This window comes from Calypte anna, chromosome 11, assembly GCF_003957555.1.
Source record: "Calypte anna isolate BGI_N300 chromosome 11, bCalAnn1_v1.p, whole genome shotgun sequence".
In the NCBI taxonomy this organism is placed as follows: Eukaryota; Metazoa; Chordata; class Aves; order Apodiformes; family Trochilidae; genus Calypte; species Calypte anna.
The window spans coordinates 3,367,492-3,394,953 of record NC_044257.1 but is presented as its reverse complement, the minus strand read 5'-3'; the positions used below and the strand labels follow the sequence as shown (position 1 = coordinate 3,394,953).

Here is a 27,462-nt window from a genome sequence, read left to right as displayed (position 1 = left end):
TATAGTCTGAGCTCTCTCCTTTCTCAGAATCATTGAAATTTACTTCCTCTCCCAATTTGTCACCTAAGAACCTGGATTTTGCTAGACAACATTTTAGAAAACTTGTGTTTATGCTTATGAATAGTTTTCAGTTTTAATCACAGATGACTAAAGGGTCTGTGATTGACCCTGTGGAAGAAAGTAAATGTGTCATGGATTCAAAATACTAACCTTTGGACTTTAAACTAATTTAAACTAATTTTATTTTCTTCATTACAAATTAATATACAAAGGAAAACACTGTGAGATACTCTTTCAGTTTTACAATTTTCTAAGCAGGATTTTAACTTCTTACTACCTACATGATTTACATTTTAAACTTCCTTAATTTATACTCCTCCAGTGGCAGAACACACAAGTTAATTAAAATGATGCTAGGAAAGACAGGATGCCCTTCATATAAATCCTAATGCTTCCCAATTTACACATATGCAGAGCTGTGCATCTCTTCAGTGAGCTGTTCCAAAGACTTCTAAGCTATTTAATGTTGGTAAATATTGACTATGGCTTCTTTACAGTGTTTGGGGTTTTTTTCAAGCTTCAAAAGACAAGCCTTCTGTAGAAAAGCTGCTTTCCTGGTATAAATAATGCCCATTCCTCCATCTGCTAGCCTCCATGCTAGCTCCCTACTGTCCCCATTCAGCCCTTCCACCCCTCACAAGTGTGATGGGCTCAGTCAGTCAGACAGCAGGCCCATGCCTCAATGAGCACATCATCCCACCTGTCTCAAACCTGTCAGGCAAACTATTGCACCACAAAAGGTTAGAGAACTGCAGCTGCTGGCTTCTGCAGACTGTGCTTCTGTGAAACATCTTTACCATCATCCCTACATCTGTTGCTTACAGATTTCCAGACAGCTGAAATTGACACTCATGGGAAGTATAAAATAGGAAGATGAGTTAGTCAGGAGGTTATGGGCTGTGAAAAAGTGAAGAAACACCTTTTTCAGACATTGAAGAAAAAGGATTCTGGTCTTGTATTCATTCAGGCCTTCACAATGCTCTGACAAAACACCAGTTCAGATACTTATTGAAGAAAAAATTAAAAAAACCCAAACCAACCAACCAAAACAAACAACAAAAACCCAAACAAAGAAAAAAACACCAAACACAGTAACCACAACCAAGCCATATTTGAATACTGGCTGCTTTTAAAGGTCAGTAATCCTAAATGAATCACTATGGCAAGTAAAACTAGTCCACTAGAATTTTCTGTTGGTACTGCATTTCCCTTAGAAGTCGTAGATGTTTCTAATATAAATCCATATAAACCAGAGAATTCTTTATTGACCATATGCTAAAGATGTTGCCAAAAAAAAGTTATCCAACGCATAATTACAGTTGATAGACCTATCACGCTGAACTATAAAATAGCTTCTTGTAAACAAATCAATCATTGCTTAAAAAAAACAAACACACAAACTGACCTGTAATGTTAATACTCTACATAATGAATTATGCAGAACTTTGGCATATTAAGCATCACATGACCTGCCATTGTATTCACATTGTAATGTGATTTAAGGAGAATTCAGTGCCACATGGCTACATGCTGTTCAGTTAATAAACACCTTTGCTTGTGGGAACTACAAAATGTTGCAACAACATAGGCCAGCTTATACTGATATTGCCTGCTACATACATATATATATATATATATATATATATTCATCTATCAAAGGAAGTAGCCATCTAATAAATTTAAAATTGAAAGATATTTGGCTATATTGCTTTTCATTGGATCACTCAAAGTTTTAGTAGTACTAAACAGCTGTCATATTTGACTTGCAGAAAGCAACTGTTCTGACTGCTATAAACTGCTGTATGCTGCCACAGTCCTGTTGCTGCAGCAAGCTAAGGAGTGCCCTGACAAACTGCTGGAGCATAGTTCTAAAAAGTGAACATCTAAATCTAAAAAAAAAAAGTCATCTTTTTTAACAGCTGTTTACTTACTTGTTTTTTTGGCATAATAAAATTGAAACTTGAAAAAGTGACACAGTTTTCAGTGTCCAGCTAGTTCATTGAATGAGAGATTTTTTTTGAAGCCAGATAACTTGCAAGTCTTGAAATGTTTGAGAGAACTGGTTAATGTGTATTTTTAAGAAACTGCCCTTGCATTCATGCAGGAGAATAACATTGCCATTGATTGAGTTTTAGATGACAAAATCAGGTGATTTTTAAGACTTTCCTAAGTAAACTAATATAGACAAAGCTTGTGTTCCTAGTTGGATTTTATATGCACTATACATACTTGAGAGCATTCACAGTATTACTACATTTTCTTTCAGACCCACTTATGGTGCTGCTGCAGCAAAAGGCAATGCTTACACTGCTGAACACTATTACAGAGCAATTTACACAGCCTGTAGAGTGATCTTATTGTACTTCTACCAGACAGGAATGGTTAGTAGGAAGCTAAATCCTGCCATGGAGAATGAAGGAAGCATTAAGAAGGGTGGAGAAGTATATCAGTATTATTCTGTATAGTTACCCAATGGAGAACAAAACAGCAAAAGCCTAGGTTCCAAATCTGAGAAGATTTTCAATAGAAACAGACTACTAGCAAAACAGTTAACTCTTACTTTTGCTAGGAATGGTCCTTACTCAACAAAAGGATCCCATTCAGTGCCTCTTTCTAGAAGGTCCATACAAACTCATGTCAGAGGCTTTTTTTAATTACTATAATTCAGCATAATCAGAGTCTTGCAAAGTAAGAGAATACTCAATACCTACTGCCACTGAAGTCATGGAAAACAACATGATTGGTTTTGCCTCTTCTAACTACTAAATAGTATATTTTTACTATCATAAAATATTAATCTAAAATTTGTTGTTACTATTCAGTATAGTATTTTTCATCATTGCTTAGATTACTTGGTTTTCTTAGTTAAAATTACCATTGCCCATTTTGGAAAATGGACATGACTTGATTTACACTTACCCATTAAAATCATTGTTTATATCATCTTCCAAACTCAATTATACCGCCATGAATTATGTAGGCTTTAAGAGCAACACTTCAAAGTTGCCACTTGTTGATAACCTAAGTGTTAATTTGTTAAATTCATAGTGGCATTCCTCACTTGTTGACTAATCTTGGCTGAACTCGACACACATGGACACTCAAGCTGATGTGACCTGCATATTACTCAATATTAATTCTTGACTATAGGAAAGCTGGCTGATAGCTAAGGAAGATTTAATTACTGCAGTTTCAGAATATCAACTACTCATAAATCTGGCCAATTAAATAGGTATATAATATTAAAAGAATATTAATTTTGTATTAATCCAAATCCAAGTTCTAAGGAAGTTCTGTAAGTAGCCTGAAAAGAGCAAAGAATTACTATTTATTGTGCCTGTAACACTCTTAAACAGAAAGAGTTCTGAGGGGAAATTGTACTTAACCGACCTATGCTATGTCCTCCCATTACGTAGTTGTTATGAATAAGTATGTGCTTATTTTCTTCACAGTTTAGTGATTCTCCAGCATGGATTATGGTAAGTGCACAGTATAATACTAAGAGAAACTAGGGCTTCCCCCTTCCTGAACTGCTACTGAAGCCAGGTTCCTCATTCATCCTCTGTTACTTAATTGCATCAAGGCTTAGCAGTGAAAAATTTCTTTTTAAACGGGATACACTAAGGAGCTCTATCTTTTGGAAAGCATGAAAACAGTCACTTTTAAATTTTTTTTTTGTAGTGAATGAGATCATAGGAAGAGATATGTCACAGATCTCAGTGTCTCATGGAACAACACTGGCCAGCCAGTCTGCAAGTCCTGGATCTCTGGAGACAAGACTATCTGATGGAATCCAGTAACGGATAAGCTTACAACTAAACATCATGAAAACTCAACAGTTTCTGAGTATTTCTTCATCTTCTTCCTCTTTAGATTTACTGTGCTTCCAATTCTGTGGCCTTTATGAACTGGAACAGTGGATCCTTGCAAAGCCCTTTTAGTGGGTTACATTTTTGATGTAGAGACAGAGCATTTGTAATTGTAGTTCCTCAGATGCTGTAAAGAGACTCTTAAAATGGACACACGGAATCTACACCAGATATTTTAACTGTTTTAAAGTTACAAATAAGCTTTGCTTTTTGCATTTAAATAGAATACTTTTATATTGTAAGTGCTTCAAATGTGTGGAGATGTTAGTTTGCTCTTATAATATTCACAGTACTGAATGTGGGAAAAGATTTAATACACATCTTCAGTGTGCTGCTTTCCCTTAGAGATAGTATAGTTTGTAACTGATTATTTGTAACACCTTTTGGTCGTTTTGGAAAGCCTTTAAGCTTATATTGTTTCATTTTTTTTTTAATATGATCTTCCAGCGGCAAATCATACCCATCATCTGAAGCCAATGCCATGGAAGCCGTTGTGTCTACAAAAACTGTAGTGTTTTCTTTCTTAGATTCATAGGAAGCAAAGCCAAATATAGATCTGCACTTGTTTATAAACTGAAAAATGTTACTTGATAGGCTGCAAAAAGACCATTCCATCATGAAAGTGTTGGGATAGAAATGACATTCCAAAATTTAAACTTTTATAACTTTGTGGATTATCTTCCTGTTCTTTATTAGCACAGTCTCCTTCTTGAAATAGTTTTTTCTTAGAAAGTTGCATTTGTAATCAAATTTGAGCAGTAGGATTTTAAATGAAAGAACAGCAACATCAAAGCCATGTTAGAGAAATACAGGAAAAATTTTAATATTTGCTGAGGATTTAAGTGTTACTATTATCCCTACAGAATATGGTTTTGAAATCACCAGATCAGTGGCATTCAAGTTTTCAGTGCAATAAATCATTTGATCACATCTGTATCTTTTATATGCTGTATGCCTGACCATGCCACTTGAAAGTCCCAAGGAGATGACAATTACAGTTCCCTAAATCTAATCTGTTCATAAACATCAGTTTGCTAAAAAGTAATTTCCTGTGAATTAGTGACTAGGTAGTATAAATTGTCCATGTTTAATTGTAAATGTGTGAACCAGAAGCTACCAAAGAAACACAAGATTGATAGCAGCAGTAACGTGTGCTCAAAAAGCACGTCATCCCCGTAACCTGATACAGTTGAAACAATCTGTTTACATAGTTACTAAAAATCTCAAGCCTCTATGATTAGAAACCTAGGAGAGGATCTGAAACTTCCTGCTTAGGCCACAGCGATTTCGCTCCCTCAGATGACAGGGTCATTTGCACAGCTTTCTGATTTGGAACATGAAGGGTGCAACTATCACAGCCAAGAAAGAGCAGAAATACACAGAACCTTAAAATATTGAAGAGGTTTATTTTAGTTCCTCATTTGGGTGAGCTGTGATGCTCAAACAAAAATTAAGAGTAAATACATTCAAAAGTTTTGAGATAAATCATATTTGCATTGAATACAATAATTGTGTTCAGATAACTGGATATTTTAGTGGTTTAACACAGGTGGAACACACTCCTCTTTCTATAGAAAATTACTACATACTCAAAATTGGTAAAAATTGTCTTAAAGTATGATCTATAATACCTGTAAGGGTAAACACAGATTCTATTGATAGAGCTTTCTGACACACAGTCATGGGGAAAACTTTCCATGGAGCCTATTGCAGGCAAAAAATTACCCTAAACTTAAGTTACTGCCCAAGCAATACCATTAAAGTAGCTATAATCACATCTTTTTAATAGCTCAATCATGAACTTTTGCAAAGCCCATACACTAAGTGGGTGAAATTTTAACTCTTTATCATGTACTTCCTTTTAAGAGTACAGCCTAAAGCTACCATCTTGATATTTCATAGCTTTTTCAAACATTGTAGTGCAAGGCCACTATGTGTGTGCTGGAAATCTCAAGCACCTTTTTTGTGAATGTATTGTTCAAATATTAAAATTTGCAGGAAAAAGATGGCAGGGCTGCAATCTGAAAAGTGTGATACTGCCCCTCAGCTATGGTGCTTACTCTGTTGTCTACACATTTATGTTAAAGATCCTAGAAAATGATTCACATGCTGAGAAATACCATCTACTTAATTTTTTAACACTTCAAAAACAACCAAAAAACCCCACACAACACCATAAACTATGTAATTGTCTTCAGACTGTGTGTTGGTGGCATGGCATGTTCCAATTTTCACTCATGTTTTGGGTCTTTTGCATTAAACCACTGTTTGTAGCAGAATTCTAACTTAAAAGCTGTTCATACTGTATGGGATTTATGCTCCTTATCCTACTGGTACAGATCCCCCTTGCAAGTTCTCTAAGTAGCTGGAATTTACACTGTACCTAAAATATAGGAGCCCAAACAATCCGGAGTTGCTATGCACTAAATTTTCTGATGCCTTTAAATACCTTGATGCCTGTAGACATAGAGATGCTTTCCTATTTAAAAATTAAATTTAAAAAATATAGCTTTGGATACTAAAGCAGTTTTGTATTTGCCTTGTAAAAGCTTCAATACAAGGGTCTTAATTTTATTTTAGCTTGTGTGATAACATAGGTAAAGACTGTTAATCTTATATAATTTTAGTGATATAAAAAGCACACAATCTCTATTGGACTATGCAAATTTAAGTAAGCAACAGAACCCGGCAACTGTTGATATTTTGTGGGCATCCACTTCCTTGCCCTTATGTCTTCTCCCTGAGTACTTCTCCAAATTTTTTAATAATTTAGATTATCTTGAAGGAAAGCCTTAATGATAAAGGTGTTTTTCTATAAGGACGGTCAAAGATGAGTGGTAAAAGCAAAAAAATTAAGGGATTGTGTGTTAATCCAGACTGGGGGGTGGGGCGATTTCTGAAATTACCACAAAGTAGCAATCTGAATTTCTGTTGTAAAACTTCCATGTTATCAGGGGAACTGCCATCCTTTTTAAACCAAAGAATGAAAATAACATGACAGTTTTGTTCTGATAAAAACAAAGGTTTGAAACTCTATTTTTGATACTCACAATGGATGTCATTCCTTGAGGTTTGGAAATCCTTTAAATTGAAGTTTTATATTTAAAAATGTGGGACAATAAAGATTAAGTTCTAGATGTTTACAGAGCCTTGTATTGTAATTTCATGTACATTTTGTATTTTAAACATTTTTGTAAGTTATGATTGCAGTGCTACTTGCAGAAAGAAAGGGAAGAATTTGCATTTAGGCTCTTGAAATCATAGTGTTCAAATAAATAAAAAAAGAAAATCAAACGTTGTCATTTCTTTAAAATGCATGCCCAAATGCATAGCAAGAAGAAACTCCTTATTTGCAGTGCAGTGGTAAACAGCTGTGTTCAGTTGTGATGTGTTAAATTAGGGACATTTAATATTCCCCCTAGAAGAGTGGAGATTCTGAAGCAATATAGTAAGAGTTTGGGGCTCAACCTAGAGCCAGTAACAGTAGGCCTTTGCGTATGTAATAAATGATCAGCAGTGCCAGCAGATTATTTTGATAAATTATTCCAGAAATTACTAATGGGATAATACATCATAAACAGTAATGTCCATTCCTGAAGTATAGTATCATAGGCAAGATGCAGTAAACTGTTTCAGAATTAGATGTAGAATTCCTACAAAATCTAAATTGTTTGCTGAATCTTGGCTGATCTCACAATAGTTAGGGAAATGCCTTTGGGAATGATACAGTAGATTAAGGTCTTAAAATCTACATCTTCTCTCAGTGACATTAGGTAACCCGAAATTTCTGTTCAGCTAGGACCCAAGCCTTCAGGAAGTGCTGGCATAAATCAAGGACTTTTAATTCTTTTATTGTAGCTCTTATTCCCTTACGATATTCTGCACCAATACTGTGCTATCTGCTTCCTTCCTCTTGTTTCTGGACTTTTATCCCTCCTCCCTGCCACCTCTACCAGCCTAACTCAAAATACAACTATATGCTTTAGATCCAAAGTTTACTGCACTGTAGTGAATTAGGCAAGGACTGAGATTTTTCCAAATAGCCTCACACCTTTTTTTGTTGTTGTTTTTGTTTGTTTGTTTTCATTTTGAGTTTAATTCATTGACAAGAATACTATTCAGAAATTAGGCACTGCTGTAGCGATGAAAATATTAAGGTATGTGACCAGCCATTAGAAGGCCTCAGTCTGTACACAGTCCAACATGAAAAAGAAAAAAGCTTCCTAATATATTTAAATTTATGTATAGGTTTGCATACAAAACATTCTCTGGTAATGTCCACTCGTTATCCAGACTTCTCTAAGGATAACATTTATCAGTCATTCTTATCACACAAAAAAGCACTGTCATTTGCTGAGATTCTCTAAGAAACATTTACTTTACAATAAACTATTGTTTCTTTTGTTACCAGTAACATTTGCTACATGTAAAATACAACAGGAGGAAAAAATAACCATACTGCAAGGTAAATAATCAGTAAGAAGATACGGGTAAGTAAAATACAAGCTTTGCAAAGGCTTGTATTTTGTTGTAGAAAAGATTGATCTGCTAGAGAAGTCAAGCTACACAAGTTCTCCAAGCTGTTTCTGAAGATTTAGAGTGAAGTTTTTGTTGGTTTATTATTATTCGTTAATATTTTATCTTTAAATATTGTCTGAAAATTGGGATAAAAAAGAAAAATAAAATAATTAAACTTTATCTTACTGTCATTGTTCTGACATCTGCTGGTAAGAGCAAGAAGACTGTTTTATAGTCTGCTTGTTGCTATTACACAGGGCCTCCCTCAAAAAAATCATTCTGACATTTCTCGACACCTTTACTAATACAAAATACCTAGGTAAGTGTTGGTGCAATTGATGTATATCTTAAAGTAATGCATATGATCATAGGTACAAGAAAATTTCAGCAGCTTATGCCTTAATAGTCCCATGAAGTTGTCCATGCACAGCTTAACCTGTTAGCAAGCTATGTTAACTTCTGTGCACTATTAATAATTCAGCCCTGACCTCTTAATACACCACAGAAAGAGTTAAACCTTACATAAAGAAACAGGACAGCTCTCTGAAGCCACACTGAATATATTTTTATTTGGTGATAATGGAACACAGGCTTTTAAGTGGGGAATAATAAAATTGTGGGCAAATAAGCAAAGAGCAAAAAACCTTTGAGAGCCAGTAAGGCCGTGTTTTCTGCAAGATCATTAATTAACCCTCCAGTCTCATCATAACTAGATTTTGTGACATCTAGAAAACATAGAAATCTTTCTCAAATCAGCCATTTGAAGCCCAAGGGCCCAGCCTTTCCACATGTATTTGAAAATAAAATGCTGTCATTGAACATTTTTTACATAAAGATCCACCATGACAAAGAAAATTAAAAAGGTGAATATATTTACAGTAAACCCTTCTGTATGTAGAAGCTATGTTATCCATAAAGGGGAACCAATGAAAGTATAAAAAGTTGGGTCGCTAGAAGAAATAAAAAAATATGTAAAGCATGGAAAAATTCTGGAGTTTCAACAGACTGATTTCCCAGGTAAGAGGGTGGGAAGTACAGGCTAAAGAGCCTGAAAATTACAGAGGCAAGACAATCTGAAAATAATAATCAGTTCTGATCCAAAAGGTTCTGCCCCATGTATCAAGAAGCTCAATGTAAACTCTCTGACAGTTAATACTACAAATAATTGTGAGTATTGGAACCCCAGGTGTGCTAAGAGTTTGCTTCTTGCTGCTTCTTTTTTTTTAATCTCAATAATCAGATTCCAATTTTTGTTTCTAGTTCCATCCTCCCACCTACTCATTCTCTATCCTATCCACCACCTCACCTCTGTATATGAGAAAAGCTACTGCTATTCTGCCCTTGTCTGTGTTTTTTGGTCAGCATGTCATAATTTTCAAAGAAAAGTGATACAGTTGAAGAGGACTCAGACATTCAGTAAAATATTTGGGGATGCAGTGTTGGATAATCAGTGGTATCTCACGAGCTAAGCAGGAGAGAAAATGGAGTAACTACTTTTACAAATTCTATTGCCGGTGGAATGAGAAATGACATGACTTGGAAAGGTCCTTCTTTAATAAAAAGCAGAGAAGACAAGGAAGCAGATTTTTGAAAATCATGTCAGATGAGAAGGCAAATGTTTCTAAGAAAACAGGTAGTTTTAAAAAATAACAGCTACCTCTATACCTTAGCACCTCTAGCTTCTAGCACCAAACACACAAGTCCCTGAGCCTAGATTTTTAACATCCTAGATCAGCAAATAGCACAAGTGAAGTTAGCACAGTGCTGGCTTTAACATCAGCTTTTGGAGTTAATCTGGTACTGAGCACTTTTAGGACAAGGCATGAAAGGTTAGGTTTGCCTTCATAGATTTGATATAGCTTGGTACAAAAGGTGCAATGGATTCTCTCTGCTAAGCAGCAACAACTCTGCAAGAAGCATGCACAGCACACAATAGCTGAGTGTTCTGCCTGTTCTTGTACAGGCATAGGTTTTTCCTCACTAATAAAAGGATCTGACTGTAAATATTCCATTAACTTCCTGCTGTATCCACCAGCCAAGCCTTTTTACAATGTGTTGGAAAGGGACAAGACAAACTTTTAAAATCAGCATGTCACTGTTTCCAAGTAGGAAATTTTGTGAGTACGATGTCCGAACAGTTTTTTCCAGTCTTCTGTCATTTGAGGAAGTGCCTTCAGAGCTGCTCCACAGCCTGCTCCAAAGCACTGGAAGGCCATTCAAACACTGAGCTTTCCAGGCACTGTCTCTGAGTATACTGTATGCTCATAGACAGTAATCCTTACAACTGGCTTACAATTGCTGTTCAGATCTGTGCAGCATGATCATCCTAAGTCCTTGTAGTAATTGTTCTTGTCTCTAGCTGCACTATTTTGCACACTTACTGTTTTGCTAATACAGGCAATTGTGCAACTCCACATTCTCACAACTTCTTCCCTTACCAAGAATTAAAATTTGCTTATAAAGTCTTTAACCAAAAGCAAAAACAAGAGGTTGAGGATAACTTTATTCAAGGAACAGCAAATGCAACCCTGTGACATTTGCCTGCCTGTAGTCAGAGTTGCTGGATGAGCAGTACAAGTCATCAAGTCAGTAGGACAAATAAGGCAATACTGAAACCAAATTAAATGCTACTATGGGATTATTTTTTCTAAGGATATGAAAAAAGAAGCTATGCCAGGAATGTCATCATTGCCATCTGACCTCACCACTGACAGAAACTATAATGGAAAAGTTGCACAAACAATGAAGGAAACAAGCAATCCAATACTGGCCAAATACTGGGCTGAATGACATGGTGGTTTGGAGACACTCAGAGAGGCATACATTTTGTGACTGTCAGCAGAGTTTCACCAAAAGTCTAAAATGCTGATTGAGCCTAAATGCTTTAGAACTAATCCAGCTGCCAAAATGACATTAGAGACCAGTAAGGTTTCCTTAGATCAAAGGAGGCATACAAAATATATAAAGGGGAAAAAAAAAAGAAGTAAAAATTTGTTATTGAGCAGGTCTGTCTCCAATTTCAGTGTTCCACTACTACAGAAAGTTAACCTCAACTCCTACTTCATAGGAGATAAATTCTTGCAAATTTACCAATACTTTTTAGATAGCAGTTAAGCTGTTAAAAATACATTTTAGATAATAAAGAGTTAAACATACCACTGGCTAGGCAGAGCATATTCCTGCATTTATTATTCAAGTTTTTTGTGCCTTTGCCCTCCTTCATTGCTTCCATCAAGTACTGAGTATACAGGCTGATAAAGAATACAGGGCCTCGGAGAAACTGTTCTGCAGCAAGCAGTAGTATCCATCAAAACCAGAGGAGAGAGAATTTAGCACCTCATTAGGCAAAACCTAAACAGTTTAGTAAAAGAAATGATGCTTAATATGTGGAAATATTTATATACATATGGAAGGGAACCAGCTTTTATTCTCAGAGGGTGGCCTAGCTTTCTCTTACTCAAGAATAGGATCTGGAAGAAGGGGGGCAGGAGAGATTTGACTGGTGTAAGTCCTCTAAGAAAGGCTTCTCTTGAAAAGGAATAATGGCTGTAAAAGCTAAAGATGTCCCAGCAAAGAGACAAAAGACACAAAGGCTAAATCCTTTAGCAGCTCTTACCAGAAGGAAAAAGAGCAAAAAGCTTTCTCACATAGTATAAATGCAACTAGACTAAATATGGGGTTCTTTGTTTATTTCTACACCTATGCATTTCATGAAAAAAAAAAACCGATCTAAATCACAGCTCACTCATACCAGTAAAGTAATCTGGGTAACAGTAAGGTATCCCTCATCCTAACACATGGTGAATCTCTAAACTGAGATTTCAAGACCCTCTAGCAAGTGAACTGGCTACCCAGTGCTTCACCCACTGCGCTGAAATAGTAACAGAGAGGGTTTGTAGTTCAAAAGCCACTGCTTGGGGAACAGCTGACAGAGAGACAAAAATAACTTCTAGTAAGTCTTGGCCACACTTCAGGTTCTCTGCTGTGCTGTCAGTTATTAGTCACATACTTGAACCCCAAGGCTCACAAGGGGCAGAAAATTACAGCATCCAACAAGCTTTGGTTGAATGGACAAAGGTGTCTTGGAATAGACTAATTTTTCAGTATCACTGCATCATAGACAATTTGTGCTCTAATTTTGGTTTTAACCCAATTTACACTACAAGGTATTTCAATTAATGCAAAAAATTCATGTTTAGAAGAAAACTTCCAATCAGCTTGAATGCAGCAAGTGCTTAATATTAGTCATAGGAAGTCAAAACATTAATAAATGTCACAGCCAGCTGAAATACAGATGAGTCTGAAGTAGGCACAGTATATAATTATCTGAGTTTGTACAGGCCACTAAGGTGAATGTTCTCTTAAGCAATCATAATTTGAATTCCATTAAGTTATTTTTCACTATGTCCCACAGAAATAGCATCAAATATCTGTGGAGTACTTTGATCCCTGGTTCCCACAATTCAACACGTTTTGGGTAATGCATATAAAGCATTTTAGAGTCCTATCGGTTATGATGTGCACCTTTCAGTCTCAGCATTTTCCAACATACTGTATATTGATCATGAATTGTTCCACCACTGATATTTCCCGTAACTCAAACCTTCAACCATCCACAGCTTTTTCAGTTAATTCCCTCCCTACCTCCAGACAGAGTGGCTATTTAAACTCAGTGCCAAACCAGAGGAAATTTAAGGTGCAAATGGAAAAATAATGGTTTCTTTCCCCCTCCATGCCATTTATTGAATCCATATCAGATACCACTGGGGAGGAGAGAAGAAGGACTGGTGATACAATTCCTCCCAGTTAGAAAGCCTAATTCAAATGCCAGGATTAGACAGGCTCAGATGATGCTCTCACAACAGGTCCCCTTGTACTCATGAAGGAGGTAAGCTACTAAGCAGCAACTGTGTGAGGAGGGGGCAGGACAGTGTTAGTAAAGTCCTCACATTATCTGCAACAAGTGCTCATATTATCTGCTTCTGCTAGCTCTTTGGTTAGAACTGATTATGTTACCTCACTTCATTCTGTTACTATTATTTCATATTTACAGTCTTCCAAAATTGTGTTACTAAAAGAGACTTAGGTTCACCTAATGCCTCAACCTCAAATTTTCTTAAGTAACAGATGGTGGTTGATGAACCCTAGAAATTTTTAACATACGCATCTCTCCCCAGTTTCATTAATTTAAAAGTAATCAATAATTTATATACAAAGAATTAATTCAGTGTCCCTCTTGTGTTCCTATAACAGTACAGAACCATCCAAACCACGTGAAATAATTGCCTCAAACACCAGCCATGTCAAACAACGGCTAAGAAACTCTTCAGTAGCCCCTTACCACAAAAAGGTAACTGTATGAAAGACAGTATTACACAGCTGGTTGTTACCACAGAAAAAATGCATATTTAAAAAAAAAAAAGGAAACATTAAGGTGTATTTATGAAAGATAGCATTAAACCTTACAGAACAAGTTTCTGGTATGCCAAAACTCGCAAAAGTACATATCTCAAAAAACCCTCAGTGAGACCAAAACCCCCCCTGCAGCCTTATTTGTCTAGGAAGAACTGCAGAATTTTGTATGGAGAAATCTCCCTATGTAAGGGAGATACTAGATTCAGAGGCACAGCCAGATAGGACTGATGATTCAGTGAGGGCTTTTAGAAAGAGAAGCCATTTCAAAAGAAAAAACCTTGTCCTTCAGGAAAACACCTTCCTGCAATAGCAGGGTTAAGAGGAAATCTTTGTTTTCTCAGTGTTGGGAATATTTAAATTATTTTCTTTAAAATGTTTGCATAATTAAGGCTGGCCTTAGTTGGCCTTCCAGCAAGTAGTGTAGCCACTCCTCTGAATTCACACAGCTGGAGCAATGTTTACACTACTTGAAGAGTTGAGCTCTTCTTAGAACATGGTGGGTGGGCTGGGAACAGTAGGCACAAAGTGTGCTCTCACAGCACAGCAGCAAACTACGTACTCACCAAAATCAGCTCCCTACTTTTTGCTCTGATTTAAAAGCCAAACCATTCACCTTAGTTTGTCAGACAACCCTTGATACTTCCTTTAAAAATCTTCCCATCAGTACCTCCACTCAGAAATGTCCATTAAATTACTCTTAGAAGCTGTGCAGAAAGGATTATTTATCAAGCTCCACATTAGCTATCTTTTAGGGAGGACTGCAGTAAGATAAATGCAGAGGCACTTTTTGAAAGAAAGAAATGCTTTCCCATAATGAAGCATTATCAAGATGACATAATCTTCAATACTTTCATACATTTGAGTCAAAAGGCTACTCGTGTGGTTTGACTATTGGTCTGAAGTGGACTGCATTTACTGTATGCACCTCAAAAAATAGCTTTTTTTAAAAAAGGTATTTCTTTGTGCTTCCAAATGAAAGTCTGAACAATTAGGGAAGGGAAGGATAAAAAATTGACAAGTTACAGATCTTATTCAGTGTTGAGATCTTATGTGAAAATAAAGCACATAGCAAAGAAAATTTTAAAATAAATGATATCATGGTTCAAATATACCCAAAACTAGATGAGCTTTTTTTACAAACAAACTGTAGAAGTAGGGAATATCAGAAGAAACCTGGGCAGTGGTCGATCAGAAGAAACCTGGGCAGTGGTGGAAGTTGCTTTGGGTTGATTGCTGGCCTACACTGTTTGTGCAATATATTCAGAGAAAGGCTCAAGACAAATCACACCACAGTTCAATATAAAATGTTCATTATGCAGAGTTTACAAAGTGTCCACTGTTCAGTGCTGGGGTATTTTCTGAAGATGGAAGATACAGAGAACAGGCCAGAGACCCTTAGATCTGAAACACAGTACAGGCTGTGCCATAAAAGCATTCTGGAAACAAAATTTGAGGAGCATATGCATCAAAAGGTCAGAAAAAAGCTTTCCTTTCATATTAATTTTATCACACTTAGTATAAATTACCACTTCCATTTTCATATTTTAAAAAGCCAAACAAACAAACCTTCCATGCTTTACTCCTTGTACCACTGCAAAGCCACCAGAGGGACAGGGAGTATTTTGAATTCTTTTCTGTATTATTCATGATCATCTATTTACAGACCTTGACATTGGTGAAGAAATGAGGTTGAGTTTCAGATCTTAGATTTTTGTCATTCATTAAAAACATACTGTTGTTAATCTATCAGATCCAGGGTGACTGAAAGGCAACAAGCATGAAGCATCATATAATTCTCAAAGCACATCAACAGAACCCACGTAAGACAGAAAAGGCAATAACTGTCATACTAGTTACCATTCTGCACAACCAGACTACTCACTCACAATACCATGTATACAACATGGATTGCAAAGCACTGTGTGATACTTGCATCAAGAAAGGTCCCAAAAGACTAATCTTAGGTATCAATGTTCCACTGTTGATTTTTGAGGACTAAGGATGGAGTGTTTTTCATATGAAAGTTTAAGAAACCCCACATCCTATGGTTTTTGTGGGTAGAAAATAAAAATGAATGATAAACCACAGAGTCTTATTTTTTCCTGGGTACACTGAACAATAGAGAAGCGTTCAAATGGGGGCAGGGAGGGCAGTGGTTTTGAGCATTCAAGAAAAAAATGCAAGTCCTCTTACACAAAGAATTTGTAGAGTTCAGTTTTTAGACGCATAGTCATTTAAACAGCAACCATATTTTTTGTGTATATTCCATAAATTTTGTATCTATAGTTAATATGATACTAAATGTTTCTGAACCTGGTAACAATACATAAAAGAAGACTCTGAAGATATGTGCTGTTCTTGCTCAATAGATTTCAAAAGTTATTCTTTAATTCTTTTCTGAAGAATTTCTGACTCAAATGCCAGAGTCACAATTTGATGGCTTCTAAAATACAAGGTTGCCTGCTTCCTTGCCAGCTCCATAATTACACTCAAAGTTACATGATTTTTACAGAGACATCAATACCGATATCTGTATTGATGTCACTGTAAACATGTTCCCTCTTGCTAAACAAGCCTTGTTTTACATGGATGAAAACTGAGGTGCTGGCATTAAAAAAAGCTGTTCTTTAGCTCTTCTGATTTCAAACCAAATTTCCTATTCAGTATTTAGAAGCCAGACCTTAATTTATGCTCAATGACATACACTGAACTGCAATTGTATCCAGCAACCTTTCCCCCAATTTCATGTCTCTCTCTCTATATAAATATAGTTTATCCTTTGATAGTCACTTGTGACTGCAGTATGTGAGACTAGCAACATAAGCAGAGTGATCTCTGTGCTGTTAACCGCACTCTTACTTGTCCAGCTTTTTGACCTCCCTACACGCAGTGCTGCAGAGGCTGCTTTGATGGCAGTTCCAGAGCTCCCCAGCTTTAGTTAAATCTATAAAATGCTTTGACCGATTTTTCTCCTCACCTTCTCTACTCCATTTCTGTTTTTTCCCAAGAACAGTCTGCCAGCAGGAATGCTTTTTGTCTCTAGCTCACCCCAGCCCATCTTATTCACAGTATTGGCTAATTCTGCAGACTGCCTCCTCAGCATATTTCCAACTTGCTTTTCCTGTTCAAAACAGGTCTGAAAATCATCCCACCTTCTAAATCCTCAGAAAAGTAATGTTGATCCCTATGCCACCAGCCAAAATAGTACAGTCATTACAAACCCACTGGAGGCAACAACATCCAAAATTGAAAGGACTTCAGGCCCATTTCTGTTGCAAGTTAGTACACTACAAAATCACCATGCTTTTTCAGAGTGGCTGTGTTTAAGAAAGAACAATTAGATGATCTCCTGGGGACAGTGTACAACATAGGGGGGGGGAAAAAACCCACCCCTCAATATTGCCTTCACTGCATTCCCAATTTCACATGTTAGCACACTGCCTCTCTGCAATGCCCTTATCAGTGTCTAGGACCATGGCATTGTAATTCACTTTCTTTTCTAAACTAGCTCCAAAACTCTCCCCACAATCTGAAAATTCTGTAATTCAGAATCCTTTATTTTCCAGGGTCATTTACTTCTTACAATGTAAGATTGGGTGACTCTAATAAAAAACACTGATATGCTGCTCTCTCAGGTACCAGTATCTTTTAGCCAAGAAAAAAATTCAATTTAGGAGACAAACAGAAGTCAGATTTCATTGAAAACATGGCAGCTGCCATCCTTAAGCCTTTTCCTCATTGCAAGCAAGACAAATGGTTTATTATTCACATGAGCAGTAACAGGTATAATTCCAACTTTTTATTGCTTGCTTAGAACTATCTGCCTTTTTTAGATATATCACCTTATGACCTACAGATCCAGATACCATCAGGCATACAATGTACTTGACTTCTGGTAAGTAATTTTAGAATTGTTAAAAAATTAATGTCATACAGAAAACATAAATCAACATAAGGGATCTTACAACTTATATTCATCATGCACAGATTACTTCAGCACCAGTAAAAGTTAAGAAAAACTGATTTGGTTTCGGTTTCTGCACTGCTTTTCAAAAAAATAATCCTGGCCTTATCAAGGACATTTTCATTTGATGCTATTACTACAATTAATATTCAGTGTAGCTTGCATGGATTTTCACACAAGGACTGCATTGCATCAAACAAAATCTAAGACACATCTTAGACAAAACAAACAAAAGACACATCTAATCCAATGGGAACAAGACCCACATTTTCAGAGTATTTTTAAATAAGAATTCATTGGATCAAGTTGTAGCAACAAATATCACACTTAAGATGAGTTTCAAACTGGCCTTTCAACACTTAACCTCTCAAGCTCTGACTAGAGCTGAGGAAGCACCTAATCCTTGCCTGCCTTCCTGCTCTTCAGTTACAGCACACCTTTCCCATTTTTCCACAAGTATTTGTATATCTGCCATCCATGGTCAAAGCAGTGCCCAGCTGGACTTAGGAAGACAGATCCCCAACAGTAAAATAGTACAGAAAACATCACGAACAGATCCTACTCTTCATGACAAGGGCACAGGTGTTTTGAATGCAGCAAAGAAAACTAAATTCTACTGCTACTCCACTGCACACATCAGAGAGATTTGTTCAATATTCAACAGTTTTGCAGAGCTTCTAAAAGAAAATTCCTGCAAGTTTTCCCATCTACAAAATGCCATCATACATTTCACTCTTCCTTTCCTCAGTTAACTCTGATGTGGTTTCCTTTAGTCTGTTCTTGTGGATTGTGGTAAGAAATATAACAATTATTTTCTTGACTTTGCTCTTGCATACTTTTTAATATTGTTTTAAAAGCACCCAGCTTTTGAAGCTTTTTGCATGAGAACATATATTAAAAGCTACATTTGCATTAATTTCAAGCATCCTCAGTTATTAGAACATTAAATTAAACATTTAAAAAAATTTCTACTGTCTCATTGCAAGTGGCACATTAGTTTTCACCCTAGTTCTAGCAAGCAGAAAATTAAGTGCTGAAAACAGGTAATCATTGAAAACAAACAAAAAGACTCTGGTACCACCAACAAAAATATTACAAAGTTACAATGCTGTAACAGCTATAAGGTTGGAACTAGTACAAGATATAAACCAGAACAATTGCACATTCATCAGGTCTATTTTAAAACCTGCTCTCACAAAATGAAAGCAAAGCAATGTGTTGTTGTTCACATTTTTACTTATTGCTTAACAAAGTAACAATGTCCTTGAAGGTCTAAAAGCATTGAACATTCCTATGCTTTTTACACAAGGTGGGCTGCATTCTTATAAATCTAAATTTTTTATTCTCTTGGTACTGGCTCAGCGAGGCTGAGCCTTTCACTAAATTCTCCCTTGTCTCTAAATATTCCTTTGTACTTTCTGCCACCTCAACAAACTTAGTGCAAGGAAAGGCTGAAAACAAAAACAAGCCTACATTTTTCCTTATGAGGGAAAGTTAACCTATACAGGTGACTCAGATCATCATACATGGGCCTTTGGAAGGCTGAAGTAAATGTCAAGTCCAGTTCTCCTCATGTTGAACTCTGAATCATCAGGAGTATAGTGAGTGCTGGTGTCTGTATCTGGCCACCACGCCGGGATCTGGAGTAGGCTGTAGAGAGGATCCAAACAAACAAGAACAGCAGATTTGCTCTCTGTCAACAGTACTTTACAACTCCCAGCAATGGAGGAGCTGAACATGCAACTTGAGAAAGTCACTACATCTCAAAGAGAAACCTTGCCAATATTGAGGACATTATACTGCAGAAGGAAACCAAGAACCAACCACAAAGCCAAAAGCAAGTAAATCAATCAGCAAAGCATAAACACCATGCTTAGATCTACCAGTTGGGAGCAGAGAGCTATCGCAATCAAAGGCATGCAATCAGATCATGTGTTTTCCTGGCAAATTTAACCAGTCATGAACACTTAACTTTGTGCTATTGGTATAAGGTTTTTTCTCTTTCTTTCTTTCTTAAAGACAGGTGACTTGAGTCATTTTGCCTGTGTTTATTCATTCCTTAGTTTATGTTCAAAATATTTTTTCACATTTGGGTCATGCTTAAAGCACTCTTTTTGTACCATCATTACCACTGGATTTATTATAGATATTTTAATGATTTCTTTTGTAGCGCGACTTAAGTGTATTGTTTTTAACTAGTCATATACTACTGTAATTTTCAGCACTTAAAGTAAATGTGTACATTTCTAAACAACCCTATCAAATATCGAGAAACACACTACACTACAAAGAAAACATTAGTACAGAAAAACCTGGAAAAGAACAATTTTTTTCTTTTATATCAGCTGTTTCTTAGGAAACACAATAACCTCCGATTTTCAGGCTAGCAAACATCAGTATACAGGAGGTTCTACAGCAGTTGGGAACTCCCAGGCCCCCATTTGTATTCTAAGCACACTGCTTTCAAAATCTGATTAAAAGGGGACATCTGCTGGTAGCAAACATTAGTGCAGGCAATAAACACTGAATCAATTGTTAAAAAAAAAAAAAAAGTACAATACCAAACTAAAAAGTCTCTGTTGTTCCTGTCTAAAAACTCCTACTCCCACCTCTGACTAAAGATTACAAAAAAAACCCCAAACAACTCCACAAACCCAAAGCAAAATATGCTCTCTCGAAGACACAGTTAAATAGATACAATTGTAACAATAAATCAATAATGTTTACAGAAGGGAAGGTATTTTGTTTAAACTTGACTTTTTTATTATCACAGAATAAGCAACATCAAATGGATAGAAAATTTTTTTTAAATCATCAAGTATATAAAGTAAAATGAAAGAGGAATATAATAACACATCCACATAAGAAACAGCCATTAGGAAGTCCAGATAAATCATCTTTCTTTGAATATTTATATTTTCCAACTGCATATTCAGCTAAATAAAATAGCAGCCCTCACCTAATTACATAAAAAGAAAAAAAAGAAAAAAAACCTATCCTCTAGTTTATTTCAGGTTTGTCTATTTAAAAACCATATAAAAATAGATGTAAAAAGACAAAGTTTTAAACTGACTAGTGGCAAACCTTGGCACATATCAGAAGGGTTTTCTACTTTAGAATATTTCAGGCAATCTTTAGCTGCAATCAGCTTATATAAGATACTCTAAGTGTCAGACTCAAAAATCATTACTGTGGACTTTGTCAAATATAGATGTATGCAAAACAGGAAGAAACTTGTTAGACAGCAACTCTAACAAGTCTTGTAATTAATTTTAACTGGATGAAATGAAACAGATACTATTTCAAAAACGGAACTGCTGAAAGGCTTTCTTTCCTACAGAAGAAAAGAAACAAAACCAAACAGGAACCGAGCATGTTGAAAATATCTTAATTTACATAAACAAGCAAAACTTACAAGCCTGTCTAGCACAAGTCTGCTCTGCAGGTGATCAAGTTCCAACACAGAACACCTGATCTGGAAACACAGCTGCCACTGACGATCAGAGAACTGCCATTTCAAACTCTTCAGTCTCACCTTAGCTCAAACAACTCAAACAAAAGTACTAAGAATAAGATACCTTCTTTCTAAACCAGGGAGGAACACCGCATGGGCTGACCAAGATACACATATCTAGGTGAAACTATCAGTATCAAGAAAATGGTAGAAGAAATTACAGGAATAAAGGTATCACATCCAAGCTAGCATTCTCAGAAGTATGAATCAAAGAGATGAAATAAAAATAAAGCTAATTGTGTTCTTCAACTATATAGAATAATACAATACAGGTGCAGGTAAGGCATTTTGGTGATTGTGAGAACACAACAAGATGCTTTTTTGAGAAATAAGTTTTGTGGCTGATGACAGCACGAGAATTCTTTTAACAACAGTAACAACCAAATCACAATTCTTTCACAAATGTTACTTGTTCTTTGGTAAAACAGTTAAAGCTTAACATTTTCTGTATTTATCTTTCATATCCATTAAATCATACAAACGCAAAGAGCAATCCCTTCTGTAACACAGCTTAGTCTCAAAATTCAATCACAAGGAATAAATGCATATACCAAAGAGAATAAAAAATACTTAGGCCTTACCCCAAGTGCCCAGCCTTTTCCAGTCACGTAAGCCATCATTCAAAGATGCATGATCCAAATCTTTATGTTCCATTTGTGTAGGAGAACACTTGGATTTGCAAGCCAGTTTATCAGCTAGAAAGCCTCTCCTGCCAAACTGCAGGTTAATAGCTCCTGACTGTATTTTTGATGAGTTTTTTAAGCAGTTAAGGTATAAACGTCATCACACCTTAAATTCCAGAAGCTTCCATGCCTGAGCTCTGCAATGCTGAAAAGAAGTATGACTAGAACAACCCCTCCTCTTGCTCTCAGAGCAAAAACCCCTCACAGCTGAGCCTCATCATCCCTGAGGGGGGCAGCCTGTCTGATGGGTCGAAGCCATCAGGCCGGGAGAGGAGGGCCTAATTCTAATTACGTGGGATTTGTTCCTTAGACTGCTGCAAGAAAACTTCAAACGCCAACAGCGCCAGTGGTGAGGGAAAAAAACTTTGCTATCAGGTGTCAGGTCTTAAGACGCGGTGGAGATAAGCTGACTTGGGTGGGAGAAAAGGACCCTCCAGGACCACCTCCACATGCCGAGAGGTTCTGCGGGCCCGTTTCATTTTCCTAGCGAAAAAGGGTGAGACACCAGGAGGCAGATGGAGGTCGCCTTCCCTTCCCAGCTCACATGAGGGACGGCCGCCGGGTGGGGGCTGAGGTGAATAACGGCCGCTGGCAGCTCGAGCCGCCGGCCCGCGCCCCAAGGGCGGGAAGAGCACGCGCGGCTCCGCAGCGCTCCTGAGCCCCCTCAGGTTTTGAAATCGGAGCAACACGAATGCATTTAAACGCACTGCTGTTCCTTCATATCGTGCTGCAAAACCCCGCTGTGTTTTCAGTACACGCAGTGAAGTTCGGAGAACGACTGTCTCCAGGTCGGGCCCGTTGTGAGACACCCAGCAGGGGGTCTCTGGTCTCACCAAAATGCTCTATCTGGCCTTGCAGTTGCTTCGCTCAGGCAAGCTCTAAAAAACATCCACAGTGCACAAAGTCACACTTGTTAGGTTTCCTACAAACACACAGCATGAAATACTCAATTTTGGGGATTAGCTTCCGTCATCCCATGCTAAACAGGTATGAAAACAGCAGCTGGTGATAGCCACATTACTTTTTTAGCAGATAAAGACCTAGCACATGGCAGAGCTGCTACAAATTTCAAGTTAGCCTGGGACTGCACTCAAGAGTTATAAGCTGCAGTCAGTGCTGACTAAACCAGAAAGGTGTTAAAAAGCAAGGGGAATGTGTACATATAAATCTTGGCAAATGTACACTTTACTTATGTTACTTGAGGTGCTGCTCCATGAGCCCTGGCTCAGTTTTCCCAGACTGCAAATGAAGGTACAAATCACACAAGAACAAGAGCAGAGGGATCTCTAAAAGAACTGTAAAGCTTTAGTAGATGAAGCATCATTTTAACTAATAGAAAACAATTCCTAAACACGCTATTAAGAGAAAAAAATGTTTCAATTGATTGCAAAGCCCATGGCCAAGAGGTGAACAGCTGAGCTGGACCATGGCAAAAGGCACCAGTGAGGACTGGTAACTGGCACAGACCCTGTAGTGCTCAGCATTGAGTCTCCCCCCAAAAAATCATCAAAAGGAGAGCTTTGCTTTCTCCTCAAAGGCACTATGAGAATGGTAATTATGATGCAGTCCTCTCCTTTAAAACTAAAATTTTAGATCAGTTTCACCAAATCTTAGAAACAGATTAATTACAGGGAGACTGTTGGTTTTAAACAAAAAAAGCTTTCTTTCCTGTCCCACTTGATTCTGGCAAAGCTTCAGATGGAAGGTTTTAATAATCAAATGGCACAAGATGCTTCTAACTAGAGACACATATTATTTTAATATCACTCCTTCACCCTGCCTCCATTTTTACTACAGAAAGGTTGTCTGGCTCCACCACGACTCCACCATAGGATTTTGCATGGCACAGAAAAGTGAGTGGCTTGCTAGGACAATTAATCCAAACATGAACACAGTATGAAGTTCAGTACCTTGCTTCCCCTAGCACTAGGAGGAGAGAACTATGCATGTAAATGGCTGCATCACCTAACCTAGAAGCACAGCACTACAAAAATGTATCAAGTGTATTTCTTGCAAGTTACAAGTGGAAATGGCCTCAAGTTGTGCAAGGGCAGGTTTAGACTGGATATAAGAAAAAAAATCTTTACTGAAAGGGTTGTCAGGCCTTGGGACAGTACTTAGGAACATGGTTTAGTGGTGGACTTGATGATGTTAAAGGTCTTTTCCAACAAAAATATTCTTTGATTCTATGCAAAAATAATAAAATAATAACATCCCACCACTCCAGCAAGGCACAAAAAAAAAAGTTTATCAGAGGATGGTAGGCTATGAAAATACTTTAAAACCAAGCATAAGTTACTTTCAAATGCCAATACACATTGTAAGCATCTCTTTTATTTGTTGTAATATAAAGAAGCATACATCATTCAGTTCAAATGGTACACTAACAAAAAAGATCAATTCAGACATCCATGAACATGTCACAACAGGATTCATTACATTTTGCTCTGCTGGTATTGCACTTGGAATGGTTTTGAAGTAAGGCACAGTAAAAACAAAGTCATTTAGTGCTTCTACAGCAGATGTCTTTTTAAACACATGCTACATGACATAAAAGTACTTCTAGCTTATGTATATACACACACAGGGAAAAAGAAAAAAGCATGCACTAGAGGATTCAGATTTCATCATCTTGTTGTTTCATAATATACAAATAAAGTAGTTTAAAGATGTAAACAAATTGCATGCACATAAACTAGAGCAAAATCTTTAATACAGTATCTGAAAGCTATTATGCTTAAATAAAAAAATATAACTTATTAGTACTCAGGTTTATGTGCCATTTTTGTCCTGTATAGATTAAAAGTTTGGGATGGGGGCAGGGGTTTATATGTGGGCAGGGAGGTTTTTCCTGGATTTGCCTTTATTTTTTATTTTTGCTATACACATTGGCAGCAGTACATTGGTAAGACAGACAAATATGGCTTTTGCGAAACATTGCATAATGAAAATGTGAGAAAGCACAACTGCATTTGGGGTCCAGTATCCTGGTATTTTCCAGTCAAGAACAAAACAAAACAAATCAATATGATCTACACTTTGAACTGGGAAAGCTATGCATTCCAAAAGACCTTTCTAAAGACATTTAAACTCTACAAAAAGAGACACTTTGTTAAGCGTAAACTCTTAAAAACTAAATACAGACAAATCTGAATCACTCAAGCTTCGCTTTCCACTTCCAATGCTACTGAACAGGTTTCTCCCAAGGCTGCAATAGCTGAAGTGCTATTAGATTGTCTTTAGAGTTAACTAGATGCCAGGAGCACATTTGCTTATTTTTAAACAAGTACATTAGAAATTAAGTAAATTAACTGCATAACTGTTTTGTTTCACTTTACCTTTGGCATAGGACACGCCAGTTTTCAAATCAAATACAGGACACGTACCACTCTACATTTCAACATACTATGCTGAAAAGGCACATTTGCTGCTTCCTAGGTGGCAAGGGAAGACTTTATTTTGCAAGAGGCACGGTGTTTAGTGCAACACTCTTTCCCCATCCCCCTAAGAGTGTTTAGTTAGACCAGGTACAGTTCTACACAGCGGCTTCCCAGGAGCTGTCCGTTTTTCTCAGCCACTGCTTTCTTAGCTAGATCCAGGCTTGGAAAAGTCACCAATGCCTCTCCACTGGGCTGGCCACTAAAGTTGTAAAGCACAAGGATGGAATCTGCGTGGAGCTGCAATGGTACAAGAAGACAACAGAAACAAACAAACAAACAAACAAACAAAAAAAAACCTATTGAAACCACAGACCACACCTGGAAACAAATTTTTTCATGTTGCACATATGATTCACTCCATTCCTGTCTCTACGGTAAGATCATTCTGGATGTAAGAACAGAAAGGAAGAAAAGGAACTGAAGATTAAAAGCTTGGGTTGGAGAACAGCATCAGCTCTTATTCTGTGCTGAACAGAATGATGTAGATATACTTCCATGCAAAGATTTTGCTAGAGAAGTAATTTGGATTAAAGGCTGACAGGAAAAAAAAGGCTTAGATGTTAATAAAAGGTAAATGGAGTAAGGAAGTCCAGGCATTCAGTGAATAATTCTTGTAGTGTGTGGATTACTGGCCAAATGACAAAGACTGTAAGGCATAGGAGCACATGTTTAGAAAAAAAATTATGGATCAGAGTTCTGCTTTGGGAAGATGAACTGAACTTCACACAGGTATACAGGTCAAGAAAGTTTGGTAAAATGAAGCAAAATTTTATGCAGTCCAAATGAAGTAAAGAAGCCTTTACTGTATTTGTAACAAGGCTAAAAAAAAAGCATGATAAATTAGATTATTCAGTCACTAGACTCTTTTTACTGAAGTGCATTTGCCCTTGTGATTTCTTAAAAGGCAGCTTCAAAATATCAAACTAAGCAGACATCTCTGTCTGCCCTGTGGTATCCCAGCCAATTCTTTCTCACAAAATGCTGGAAGTCCTTCCATGCTAAGTTCAGAAACCCTATTTGTTGGGTTTCAGAAATGGATCTCTGCGAACTTTCAAAAGCAAAGGTTGAAGGATCAAAAGCTCAGTGTGCAAGACTAGTCTGCCAGAGAAAACAGTGTCAGACAAAAAGTATAGTCTATACTGGAAAACCAACCAGTTTTATGAGTGTTAACCCAATTCAAGTTAAGTTCATGTGACATATGTCCCCATGATTTTATAAAAAGGTTGAAGTAATATTTTAAGAGTTTCAATCTTTTGTAGAATTTATACATGCCCGCTATACTGCAAGACATATCACACTTCAGTTACTACCAGCAAGCAGCAGTTCCTGATCAGCTTTACAATCAACCATATTAAAACCAATCAGAAGTACATACTAGACCTTTGCTTGTCCAAACACTTAAAAAGCAGTAGAAGTATTAATAAGGCATAAGCAACAGTACACTTTAAAAACTAAAAGCATGTATGAAGGATTTAGTATAGGTTCTTCTCAAAGAACTCAAGTTGGTCAAGAAATAGCATGCAGAGAGAAATTCAGAAGACAAATAAAATATCATGTCTGAAGCCCAGTTCAGGTTTGGAAGCTTGGTTTATTTCTGAGTAACACTGTGCTCAAAGAGAAAGATGTACACATGTTGAGCATGTGAGAAAAAAGATGGTATGCTCTAAACCATCTCTTTGCTATTAATCCATATGGGATCAAGTATCTGATACTACTGTGGATGGCTTAGAATTCAGGATGAGCTACTTCACTAACAACTTTCTTAACAAAGACTGTTTTCATCTCATACATAGTAGAGCCCTGTTGCTGATCTCCTTTTCCAGTTAATCTGGATAAAACAAGAGAGTCAAACAGATTGTCCAAGCTTACATAAATATGTACGTGCTCAGAATAATCACGGGTGTTTTTCTGTACACCACCAGATCATGCAGCTTCTAATCCATCTTCTCCTTAGCAGATCTAACAGTGTATGGAAAAACCAACTGGAAAACAACTGAAT

General features: G+C 36.9%; 2 protein-coding genes across 6 annotated transcripts in view; one reads left to right on the top strand and one right to left on the bottom strand.

Moving 5' to 3' along the window:
* Positions 1–7,218, top strand: part of NFATC3 (nuclear factor of activated T cells 3) — a 65,407-nt gene extending 58,189 nt beyond the window's left edge. For both annotated transcript variants that reach the window (XM_030457494.1, XM_030457493.1), the window contains one exon: positions 3,742–7,218. In XM_030457494.1, coding sequence (XP_030313354.1) covers positions 3,742–3,860 — 119 coding nt within the window. In that variant the 3' untranslated portion in view covers positions 3,861–7,218. The remainder of the gene's footprint in view (positions 1–3,741) is intronic.
* A 17,125-nt stretch (positions 7,219–24,343) lies between these two features.
* ESRP2 (epithelial splicing regulatory protein 2) overlaps positions 24,344–27,462 on the bottom strand; it is a 45,278-nt gene continuing 42,159 nt past the window's right edge. For 3 of the 4 annotated variants that reach the window (XM_008501285.2, XM_030457907.1, XM_030457906.1), the window contains one exon: positions 24,353–25,700. Coding sequence is in view for 1 of the 4 variants with exons in the window: in XM_030457907.1 (XP_030313767.1) it covers positions 25,542–25,700 (159 nt within the window). In the remaining 3 variants the exon portion in view is untranslated. Of the gene's footprint in view, positions 25,701–27,462 lie in introns of all 4 variants that reach the window. The other variant, XM_008501286.2, reaches the window with a different exon arrangement.